This window comes from Polyodon spathula, chromosome 10 (assembly GCF_017654505.1).
Source record: "Polyodon spathula isolate WHYD16114869_AA chromosome 10, ASM1765450v1, whole genome shotgun sequence".
Classification (NCBI taxonomy): Eukaryota; Metazoa; Chordata; class Actinopteri; order Acipenseriformes; family Polyodontidae; genus Polyodon; species Polyodon spathula.
The window spans coordinates 5,789,771-5,802,220 of NC_054543.1; the positions used below are offsets into that span (position 1 = coordinate 5,789,771).

Sequence of the window (12,450 nt, forward strand, 5' to 3'; positions counted from 1 at the left end):
TTGCAATAGGGTGCTGCACTGTAACAACATGTGGTTTAACTATACCACGACATAGAATATGGGTTGAAATGAGAATCAGTCTGCCCTAAAGGCTCATAGAGTTTCATATGTAACAGTAACTTTTCTTCAGACCAAGATCATATTAGACACCCAGGATATAACCAAGCCACAAAATGGTCCCCACCAAAAGAATGCTTATTTTTAACTTTACAACAAAGTAAAGAAGTATTTAACCGTTGCATATTTGTCATATGCATATTTGTATATAAAATACAGTTATATATAATACAGTCATATATAATACAGTTTTTAAAAAGGCAATTATGGCATTGTTATGGCTTAAAATTGAGAAAGCATTACTTCTAAAAAATACAATTAGTTGAAAAGGGTGTTTCTTTAGTATCGGGCAATGTCTGTAATTTTGCTTTACTGCAGAGTTTGTACTAATAGGCTTAGCCCAATTTGATAGTTACAGTCTACAGATTATTATCTTAAGTGCTATATTTGGTGGTATTGAAGCTTTGTATTAGATGAGCTGTAGAGCAAGTCTGCCATGTGAGTTACTCGATCTTTTGCTGTCAGAAATCGACAATGTAGAGCAGCCGTTTGCTATTAACTCAGCCTCCTTAGATATATTAAGAACACATGATAACTCTGATGCCTTCAGGAAAAAGCTGCCTGGGAGGTGGTGGTGGTGATGGCAAATATTTACTACAGTATATACAGCTGTGATCTAATATCCATCACTGATTCTTTTGTTATCTGCATAGTAGATTGTGAGCACCCTCTGGTGGACAGTTACAGTTTAGAGGTGATCACACTGCAGTAATTGTGTGTTTTAAACAGGAAACCTCGAAGCCCAGTCCTCCTCAGAAGCCACTACCAGCGGACCCACTGGGTAGAGGTTCCCAACTGAACCTCGAATCTTCAAACGCTGTGCCTCGGATAATGCAGCCAGTCAGGTTAGTAGTTTCATCCAAAACTTCATAATTCATTTCAAGAGTTGCAAATACATGTGTAAGCCGTTATTTTATGCCTTTTAAAAACAAGCGTTTCATATCTCAAGTTTGTCAGACTGCTTTTTTGTCTTACCACTGTACAGACAATATGTATGTGACCGTCTTTCTCACAGTCTAGATATAATATCTGTATGCACCATTAAAGAAAAACTAAAATGTTTTGAATAAATAAAAGAGAACTGTTTTCATTTGATTGTTCTGTGCCATTTTCACAGAGTAATTCCAAGTTGGAACAGTACAGAGAAGCCCTCTGCAACTACCTCATAAATCAAACGAGTAGAATTGTCACCAGTAAAAATAAACAGTATTGTTTTGATTTTACAGGCCTGCACCCAAACATCCCCCAAAAGTGCCAAAGCCTAACAATGTTGTTTATGTGAAGTGACAGGGAGTGGAAACGAATCCTGTCAACAACTGAAGACGTGAATTTGCACTATGTTAAGACTTAAGTTAATCAACTTCAGTATATATGTGTATAAACATTAGACATTGTGTCTCTATGTGTTTTTTTTAAGAGACTCTGAGCCAACACCTTTGGTGCTCCACCTCAATAAGGTGCTGTGTGTCCTTGCTCAGGTACTTGTAAATGTATTTATGTTTAGTATTTATTACAATGCGGTGCACTGTGGTAGACACTTTTGATGGCAAAATTTTTGTGATCTATTTTAGTGAACTTTTACCATTCCGATGTTTTGCACCACAGCAAACCGATTTGTTTTCCTCAGTATGTTATTAAAGAGAACAGAAAAAAGTGCTGTGTAATATTCTGTGAAATAAGATGTTGAAAGAGAAACATTTTGGCAAATTATTAATTTTTTAAATACAAAATGCACAGGTAACAGAATGAGCTGACAGCCTACTGAATACTGGAATTTTGCTCTGCAAACCAAGATGTATTTTTAGGTAATAATTGGACATTTGGATAGACCCACTCCAGTTGTATCCAGGCTTTGATCAGTGTAGTTTTATGACTATTTCTGTTTTCCATATTGAGTCTGTGCAAAAGCATTATTTAATAATGCATTTCAATAGTATGATTTAAAAAAAAAAAAAAAAAACAACTAAGGTAAAACAGATACTTATAGTATTGGGTTTTGAAGTTAGTCTCTGCCAAAAGTGTCAATTTCTTTTTAACAATAAGGTAAACTTACTGGTTTACTTATTAGAGTATATGTGGTCCCTTTTAAAAGTATGCTTTTTAATATATTTAAGGCCCATGCCTCTAAGGCAGCTAGGGACAGCCACTGTTGTAAAGATAGCATCGTCTGCTCAACAAGACCTCTCGGTAAAGCGTTTACCAGAATTACAATAGTCTTATAATGCCCAAAGGGACAAGCATACAAATGTTTACATGATAACCCTGGATAATGCATCTGTTTAGCAAATGTCATTATTTAAATTGTTTTACTTTCAGCTAGTTTTCTCAACACAATTCAATTTAAACTGCAAAGGACCATCAAAAATACTTGCACTAAAATGTAAGCAGAGGAGATTGTGTCCCACATGATGCTTTTTCATCATGTAGAAAGAGAGAGAGAGAGAGACAATTAATTGGATTGGCCCGTATCCTCCAGGCTTGAAATGAAACTCTTTTTTGACTAAGCAGTTGGTATGTCCTTCCAGGTGTATGTCAGCAATTTCAGATCTTACATTTTTCAAATGTATTTTAAGTTTTAAGGTGCTTTTATCATTTGTGATTCTGAGCGTCTCTTTTGTAAGCAGTGGGATTAGCAATCAGAACACAAAACCTTTTTTACTTGTGGCAGAGTACTGCTCCTGCAACTGAGACTAAAGACACATGACTGTAGCATTAAACCGAACGCATAACATGAAAAAACGAAAGCAAAGTGTCAACTGGTTTATTCAAGTAGGATTGACATTACAATCTGTCTTGTGCCAAGCAAGTGGTGCAGATATAACTGATTTACAAAGATGAAACTGACCTGTTTAACCACTGCATTGTTCTAGTTAAACTTTTTATTAAAATACTATCTCTATGTTGGTTTGTTAACACACTGTAATGTTTTGCTTACCTTACTGGTTATAGATTCATGTTACTGCTCTTGTAAATATGATCAGTATTCCATGTAATACTTTTTTTTTCTTTTGTTATTTCAAGGTGTTACTGGTGAACACGTTCAACCATTTTAGGAAATATCTCTAAAAAAAAGGGGGGGGGGGGAAAAATTCCTTGTACAATAACTATTCAATAAATACTGCAAGAAAAGCACTTGGTTTGTTTTGTATTCCTGTGGTCTTTAAGTGTTAATAATAAGAATATATTTTTGTGTATTTCAAGAGCTGAGCATCTATCATAGCATAAAGTTTCATAAAATGTGGACCGTTTTTATTGTACACAAAACACAGACAGAAAATGAGTAATGTTTTTGTCTCAAAGCGCAGTCTTCTTGAATGTTTTAACCTTTTAGTTAAATAAATGCCTTGTATACCGTAGCCTTCTTAATTGCAGACAAAAAGATCAGCATCCTTGTATGTGTCCTATGACTTCACTCTAATGTAGGTTTTTGTTTTCTAAGAAGTTGACAATGTTCTAAGAAAAAAAGAAACAAATTTAAAAAGGCATCAAAATGCCTCTTTTGGTTAAGCAAATATGTAGATTTATTTATTTATTTTAAGAATTTTAAAGTATACCTGTCTTCCAAAAGCTTTAGCCATGTCCAACACACCAGCTCCATACTGGAAAATAAGGGGAACATAAAAATGCCAAACAGCAACTACATGCAACTCTTAGCACAGCCTAATTCTCTGGTAAATAGTTTGTTTCGGCTTGCCCTAATACGTCAAGTTTCTGATATCATAGCAAAAAGTTCAATTTAGCATTACAAATTGGTTTTTCACATCATGAATTAAATGATAGGTAGGTGTACAGTATTATTGTGGGGGTGTTATTGTACCTCATTTTTAACTTGATGATCTGCTCCCTTCTCAAACAACAACTGGACTAACTCCTCGTGGTTATTCAGTACAGCGACCTGGAAATAAATATAAATGTTGCTTTTAATGCATCTTAAACCACCAGTACCATCTGGAAGAGTATTTTAACGTAAAGTCTCTATGCAATTCCTATAATTAAGTTTCAGCACTGTCTGTTTAGAATTTAAAGAGTAAAAAGATATGTCTTACAAGTACATTTAAATGTGCATCCTGAGACAACACAGGACAACTGACAGACAGTCAATACTGTTAAGTACAAGTTAAAAGAAACCACTTATCTGATATGCTTGCTTTGGCAATACCATACTGTCATACAAAGTGCACTAGTAACTGGTGAGAGTATTGAGATCAATAACAATTTCTATAAATGTGTACCCCCTAGCTCCAAAAAAAAAAAAAAAAAAAGGATGCTTAGCCTCTGCAGACAAAGCTTAACCTATTACCAACCCTGCATGTTTGCTTTACTGCAAAGGATATAAACATAGATATAGATATTTAGACACATTAGGTTTCTTTAAATGTATCGGACAAAATATTAGCATATACCATTAAGGGGGTCTTTCCATCTTTATCCCGCATATTCACATCTGCTCCAGCCTTAACCAAAAGAGAGGCCACATCCGCATTCCCAGTTACTGCAGAGACCCTCATCAGTGGGGTCCACAGGGAAATGTTATCCTTTGTATCAACCTGATAAGATCAACAGATATGCTCATCACTACTAAAAAAATATGATTAGACATTGCATTTAGAAACAGCTATGTATAAACAAAAGTAGCTAGTTTTGAGAATATAATATTGTTTAGATAAATGCTGTATAAATCCATGAACATTTAAGTCATTCCATTTGTTAGAAGATTTATAAACAGTTGAACTAATCAATCCCATACCTTGCAGCCATCATGTAACATATAATCGATAACATTTAGATGACCTCCATCGGCGGCCCAGTGCATAGCTGTTGAACCGCCCTTGTCACGGCTTTCCCAAGAAGCTCCAAATTTTCGGAGATATTTAACAACATCCAGGTGTCCAGCAAAACAAGCCAACATTAAGCTGTAACACAAATAAAGACAAGGTTACATCTAAGGATTTCTGAATGTCAGCTTTTTTTACAATACACTGAAATAAATAAACCTCCCTTGTTTATATAGTCCTTTGTTAAAGTGACCAGAAGACCTCTCTCAAATAGTTATATTGAGGATTTTATGCAATGATGCAACAGTAATTTAAGTTCATACCTGTCCTTTCCACTTCCATTCTTGAGGTTCACGTCTGCTCCATGATTTACCAAAATATTCACTAGCCTAAAAAAACAATAAGATTTACATTCTGAAAGTAACAAGTTTTCTTTCAAGACTTTTATATGTAACTAGAGAAATAAAAAAAAAAATCAATGAGAACTCCAATATTTGCATTTTATGGAGAAAAGATAAAGATTTCTCTTTGAAACGTTTAAGATCTTATGATTGGTTCCTTCCTTTCTTAGATCAAATCCTTTTACTGTATACAGTAATTGTAGTTGGAAGTATAAGAAATATGTAAAATGCAAAATTCTGTAGAAATGTCAACAAACTAAGAATTTTAAAAATACCTGGTAAAGCCTTTCTGAGCTGCCACCATTAGAGGAGTAAAGTTTAGTTTATCAGGAACATCAACCTTGACATTTCTTTAAAATAAGAAAGGCAGAGTGAAGTTATTTCAAGCTGATCTGCATTACCGTGCAGAACATCAGGTAGATAAAGCAGTTTAAGTTAAAAAGGGGATCTGTCCCAAACTGTAATTCTTGAAGAATGGCAAATGTCCAAGAACACCTGATTATGTGTGGTTAAAAAGAGTCAGCAGACTGATAGGAGAAGACAATAGCTGGAAAGGGTTGTGTGTTTCAAACAATATGCACAAACACTGTATACAGGTAGTGAGCTAGCTGTATCAGGTTCATCCACAACCAAATTCAAGAAGTTATACAGGTAAATTGTCACAGCTGTGTCCAATTATGCAATGCTCTGAGAAACCTGCTTCCCACAACACACAAAGGGCTTACTCTCAAAGCACCTGTTCATTTTACAAAAGTAGAACCAAAGCTGAACAGAACGTATAATAGAACACTTTGTAAACACACTCAATGTGTTTATTTTTTTAGTCTTCTTGGATGTCTGCCATTCCTTAAGTCAGAACATGTAGTCCTTACCTGATCCACAGGTGTGGTCATGGAATAATCTTGAACCAGCATCCCATGATACACATTTTCAAACAGTATATCCATTCTTAATGAGCTGATTAGACCTTAATGGTTACAAATATGGTCTTGCCAGGTCTGACAAATAAGTTCTTAATCTCATTTTGAAGAAACCTAAAGAATCAGACTAGGTTCTTTACAACTCAGGTTTGTATCAGAGTTGTTGGAAGAGTGAACTATATGGAAAGCCTCTCCTCACCCTGCCTGCAGTACTCGACGCACTCCTTCTTCATCATTTATGTTTACAGCACAGTGCAGATGCTTACCGCTCATTGGCTCCCCTAATGTAAACAAACAAAGTGTATCCTGTTTAGTAACAATGCCATGTGTTCCTTAAACAGATGCTGATTTGTCAACTCACTAGAAGAACATTGCTAACCTGTGCATGTTGTGTCTGTTTTCAGTAGTTTCAGACCTATTTTAGACTGTTTTTTTGGTAACTTAGTAACTGCCACAAACAGGAAGGGACATTAAGAGCAAGGTATTTTAGCTGCCTAATGAGCATGATTCAAATGCAATAATAAAAGTCTGAGAAATAACAAAATATTAACCACATATTAATTATTTTGTGCTACAGGATACATGCAGTATTTATAATAATAATATATATATATATATATATATATATATATATATATATATATATATATATATATATATATATATATATATATATATGTGCCACTTTTGTAGATAACTATGACTTTTAGTATTCCTGATAACACATTTAGATTTGATTGAACCCTGTAATGTGTATTTCAGTGTTACTTCCTGTTTCTGCCTTGCGCAGTTCTTATTGTAGATACATTTTAAAATACATTTATGAAGAACTTTCTGTACTCACTTGTAGTTGAAACAGATACTACAGGACTATATACATACTCTCCTGACGGGCTGGTTATTTTCAGTCTAAATCTATAAGGGGTACTGGGTTCAAGTCCCTCAACAGTGTGCTTTGTACTATATCCTCTGTAAAAAAAAAAAAAAAAACATGAGTCTCAATAGTTTATTGTGATTAAACGTTTGTAGAAATGCTACAGATTATTTAAAATATCTATGCCATTTAAATGAATTGAACAGAATACAAAGTGAGCAACACAGAATTACCGTTCCCATCCTTACTACTGTACTGTATTAAAAATTGAACCATAGACTTGTTATTATACTGACATGTAAATGGTCCCATAAGTGTGCGTCTTGGGGTCCTCTTCCTCGATTGAAAAGTGCAGCCACTGTTCAGGAGGTCCTTTTCTTTGCAGTGAGTGTATTTTATCCCAGTACAATTCAATACTGTGATGACTTACTTTACCAACAGCAGGAGGGTCTTTTTTCAAGATTAGGGGCACCCCTTTAAAATAATTAAGCAAAGACAACACTATAGTTATGCAATGCTGTTGATCAAGATTTAAATTGCTCCCAGGTCATGTTTTTTTTTTTTTTTTTTTTTGGTTTTATTCTTACCGAAACATAAGAAAATGTACGAACTGAAGGAGGCCATTCGGTCCATCTATGCTCTTCCAGTTCGTAGTAGCAAATCGATCTCAAAACTTAAGTTAGATCTTGAAGTATCCAGTGATTCTGTGACGATTTTACCGTCTCGGTACCACTAGAGGTCAGTAAAGGGATTAGCAACTGGTATATTGGAACAGACTAGAAATCTTTCCAGCAAGTACTCTGGATAATAGGTTAGGAACTGTTGAAATTAGGCAAGTTTTTTTTTTCTTTTTTTCTTTTTGTTGTTCTGTTTAATGGCCTCCCCTGATAAAATAAACATTACATTCTGTATTTGTTTACTTAAGGAAAATGAAACCAAAAGTCTTTAAAATCACAAGTCCACATATGCATACACGCACATTTGATCAGGTAAGAAGCTAAACAAGACAGTAGTCGCCTTCATAGTAAAGGCATTGTTATCAAAGTAGCACAAACCATTTTTCTGTTATGGAATACCTCACATTATTTAGGTCTTTATAAATAAATAATTCCCAACACTACTATATCGACAGCTGTAGTTGTCAACGGCATTTAGAAATTATTTCGTTGCTATAGTAATTATCTACAGCAATTGAATTATGTACCGTCTGCATTACTTTCAGAGACAGCAATCTCCTTTTTGTGTTTTTGTTTTTCTTTACTGATTCACTAGCTTGTTGAATACAAGAAAACGGCTTTTTTTTTACTGATATATATATATATATATATATATATATATATATATATATCTCAAGATTTAAATATATCATCCCACATATTTAAATCTGAGATGTTCTTTTTAAACTGTAAATATTTGTGTATTGTTTGCGGGTTATTGTCTGTATAGGACTTGATTACTCCCATCTTTGTGCAGCGCACATAGTTGTGTGTTCTTTGTATTATTTGAGAACTAAAACCAGATAATTTATTAACTGTCTTGGTGTTTGTTTATTTTTGTTTCTGTGCATGTGCGTTTGTAGGTGTATTATTTGTATTATTTCGACGCCTGCTGTTGTTCAAAAGATTAGTGTTGCATCCACCATTAAAAAAAAAAAAAAAAAAAAAAAAAAAAAAAAACATCTGTGTCTAAACTGAGCCTTGTATTGCGCCCTTTACATTTTATTTAATGAATACAGGTAAAATAAAACATTTTGACAACACTTACCTAAATCCGACATGGATGCGCTCGACTTAATTACGAGGGACTAAAAACGTGTCTACACACAATCTAGTTCCTTTAAAAGACAGTCCTTTCGTCTTAGTTTGACTTCCACGATACTTTTGCTGCAGTGCCAGACGCTGATTAGTTACCATGGGAACGCCCAGCTGAGAACAACGTTTCGAACTGAATGGAAGTTCCGCTTTATTTATTTATGTGGCACTCGCTGAGGCTCTACAACACAAAGGAGGCGTTTTACTTTACAGGAACAAGCACTCAGGCTATTTCTGGTGTCTTTCTAGAATGTCCCTGCTATTTTGGCTTTTAAATCATAATAATACTATACTTTACCTGTACTTCAAGCTTGAAACGTTGTTGTTAGATTGAAGCGTTTTAATGTTATATTTATTAGGTAGATAGCAGTAGTACTAATAGCTTGGTTGTACAGTACATATGGGACAGGATATGGTAATTAATCTTGTATATGAGGAACATCTGCCGAACACACACACACACATACACACACATATATATATATATATAATATATATATATATATATCATCCGGCATATTATATATATATATATATATATATTATATATATATATATATATACTTCTGGTCTAGCAGCAATGTGATCAGAAGTGTTGTACTTGAAAATTCTGTATATTCTCAATTTAATGGTAATAAAACAAAGCAAAGAAATCAAAATTGTAATTTCAATTAAATTATATGGTTGCTCATGCTAAAAAAATGTACAACAGGTACAGACATCTCAGGAGAGGTGTGAACCCTTAAACAGGTATAGTGCAGACAGGTCAGTGGCTACAATGCCATTCCTCATGTGACTGGCTGGACCTGATAAAGTAATGGTGGTGGTTACACCAAAAAACAATAGACCATTAGAACAACTGTCCCAGTCACTCAGATAAAGAAGGTTGGCTGGATTAGGCTGATATGAGGTCTCACCTGGGGTGTGGTGTGGCCAGTCCAAAGATAGTAGTACCCCAGGAGTAACACAGTCTAGAGCAGTAACACAGTCTAGAGCAATCCCCAAAAGTAAAGACTAAAGTTAAGGTTTACAATTTTAGAAAAGCAAACTATGCAGGCATGAAACAGAGACTAACAGAAGTAGATTGGAGTAAAATAGAGAAAACACCCACAGAAGAAGGATGGTTGTTCTTCAAAAATGTAGTACTAGAGGTGCAAAACAATTACATCCCTAAAGTAGACAAATCTAAATGTAAAACTAAATTGCCAAAATGGTTTAATAGATCAATTAAAAAAAATATTCAGCGAAAAAAGGCACTTTACAGAGCATTAAAAAAGGACCAAAAAGAAAGTACGCAGAAAGAGTACACGGAACTGCAAACGCAAGTCAAAAAGGAAGTTAGAAAGGCCAAGAGAGAAATAGAAATGAACATTGCTAAGGGAGCTAAAACCAACTCCAAAATGTTTTTCCAATATTACAACAGCAAGAGAACATTCAAAGAGGAGATTAAATGTTTAAGAGATACAAATGGCAAAATCGTAGAGGAAGAAAAAAAAAAAGCAAATATGTTAAATGATTACTTTTCACAAGTTTTTACAAAGGAAGATACTGACAACATGCCCCACATGTCATCCAGTTCCTATCCAGTTTTAAATAACTTTAGCATAACTGAGGCAGAAGTGTTAAAGGGACTAGGAGCTCTTAAAATAAACAAATCCCCTGGGCCGGATGAGATCCTCCCAGTAGTACTCAAAGAAATGAAAGAAGTAATTTACAAACCGCTAACCAAGATCATGCAGCAGTCTCTTGACACAGGGGTTGTACCGACAGACTGGAAAATTGCAAACGTAATACCGATCCACAAAAAGGGAAACAAAACTGAACCAGGTAACTACAGACCAGTAAGCCTGACTTCTATTATATGCAAACTTATGGAAACTATAATAAGATCCAAAATGGAAAATTACCTATATGGTAACAGGGTACTGGGAGACAGTCAACATGGTTTTAGGAAAGGGAGATCGTGCCTAACTAACTTGCTTGATTTTTTTGAGGATGCAACATCGATAATGGATAATTGCAAAGCATATGACATGGTTTATTTAGATTTCCAGAAAGCTTTTGACAAAGTCCCGCACAAAAGATTAATTCTCAAACTGAACGCAGTTGGGATTCAAGGAAACACATGTACATGGATTAGGGAGTGGTTAACATGTAGAAAACAGAAAGTACTGATTAGAGGAAAAACCTCAGAATGGAGTGTGGTAACCAGTGGTGTACCACAGGGATCAGTATTAGGTCCTCTGCTATTCCTAATCTACATTAATGATTTAGATTCTGGTATAGTAAGCAAACTTGTTAAATTTGCAGATGACACAAAAGTAGGAGGAGTGGCAAACACTGTTGCAGCAGCAAAGGTCATTCAAAATGATCTAGACAAGATTCAGAACTGGGCAGACACATGGCAAATGACATTTAATAGAGAAAAGTGTAAGGTACTGCACGCAGGAAATAAAAATGTACATTATAAATATCATATGGGAGATATTGAAATTGGAGAAGGAATCTATGAAAAAGACCTAGGAGTTTTTGTTGACTCAGAAATGTCTTCATCTAGGCAATGTGGGGAAGCTATAAAAAAGGCTAACAAGATGCTCGGATACATTGTGAAAAGTGTTGAATTTAAATCAAGGGAAGTAATGTTAAAACTGTACAATGCACTTGTAAGACCTCATCTTGAATATTGTGTGCAGTTCTGGTCACCTCGCTATAAAAAAGATATTGCTGCTCTAGAAAGAGTGCAAAGAAGAGCGACCAGAATTATTCCGGGCTTAAAAGGCATGTCATATGCAGACAGGCTAAAAGAATTGAATCTGTTCAGTCTTGAACAAAGAAGACTACGTGGCGACCTAATTCAAGCATTCAAAATTCTAAAAGGTATTGACAGTGTCGACCCAAGGGACTTTTTCAGCCTGAAAAAAGAAACAAGGACCAGGGGTCACAAATGGAGTTTAGAAAAAGGGGCATTCAGAACAGAAAATAGGAGACACTTTTTTACACAGAGAATTGTGAGGGTCTGGAATCAACTCCCCAGTAATGTTGTTGAAGCTGACACCCTGGGATCCTTCAAGAAGCTGCTTGATGAGATTTTGGGATCAATAAGCTACTAACAACCAAACGAGCAAGATGGGCCGAATGGCCTCCTCTCGTTTGTAAACTTTCTTATGTTCTTATGTTCTTATGTACTTAACTCCAGTCCTGGTCTTTATTCCAACCGGGTCCTAAATTAGTTCATTGCCTCTTAGCAGCTTCAATTAACTACATTAAAACCTGCTTGGAGTAAAAACCTGGGCTGGATTAGATCTCAAGGCCAGAGTTGAGTACCACTCGTCTAGCGACAGGTAAAGGCAGAGTTGGCTTCCAGGAGTATCTTGATACAAATTCAGATAAAAAAAAAAAATTAACTTTAGTTAAAGTTAAAAACAGAGGTATGGATTCAATGAAAGCGATTGGTATTGATTGATTTGTGTATCTGCTTGTTTGTTTGTTTAGAAACAGTGAAATCTGAATGAACTGGTGTGCCAAAGGGACCAAGCATTAATGTGGCTGCTT

At 35.1% G+C, this 12,450-nt stretch overlaps 2 protein-coding genes across 3 annotated transcripts in view; one reads left to right on the forward strand and one right to left on the reverse strand.

The window, feature by feature from the left end:
- LOC121321741 (disintegrin and metalloproteinase domain-containing protein 12-like) overlaps positions 1 to 3,183 on the forward strand; it is a 78,865-nt gene extending 75,682 nt beyond the window's left edge. For both annotated transcript variants that reach the window (XM_041260859.1, XM_041260860.1), the window contains exons 22-23: positions 847 to 962; positions 1,344 to 3,183. In XM_041260859.1, the coding sequence (XP_041116793.1) occupies positions 847 to 962; positions 1,344 to 1,404 (177 nt within the window). In that variant the 3' untranslated portion in view covers positions 1,405 to 3,183. The remainder of the gene's footprint in view (positions 1 to 846; positions 963 to 1,343) is intronic.
- A 28-nt stretch (positions 3,184 to 3,211) lies between these two features.
- On the reverse strand, positions 3,212 to 9,031 carry fank1 (fibronectin type III and ankyrin repeat domains 1). The gene is made up of 11 exons (XM_041260861.1): positions 8,852 to 9,031; positions 7,384 to 7,561; positions 7,058 to 7,182; positions 6,413 to 6,494; positions 5,569 to 5,643; positions 5,216 to 5,281; positions 4,865 to 5,030; positions 4,521 to 4,664; positions 3,935 to 4,012; positions 3,672 to 3,716; positions 3,212 to 3,570 (listed from the first exon to the last, which is right to left on the reverse strand). The coding sequence occupies exons 1-11, from the start codon at positions 8,862 to 8,864 to the stop codon at positions 3,532 to 3,534; spliced, it is 1,011 nt and encodes a 336-aa protein (XP_041116795.1). The 5' UTR covers positions 8,865 to 9,031; the 3' UTR covers positions 3,212 to 3,531.
- Between the last annotated feature and the right edge of the window lie 3,419 nt (positions 9,032 to 12,450).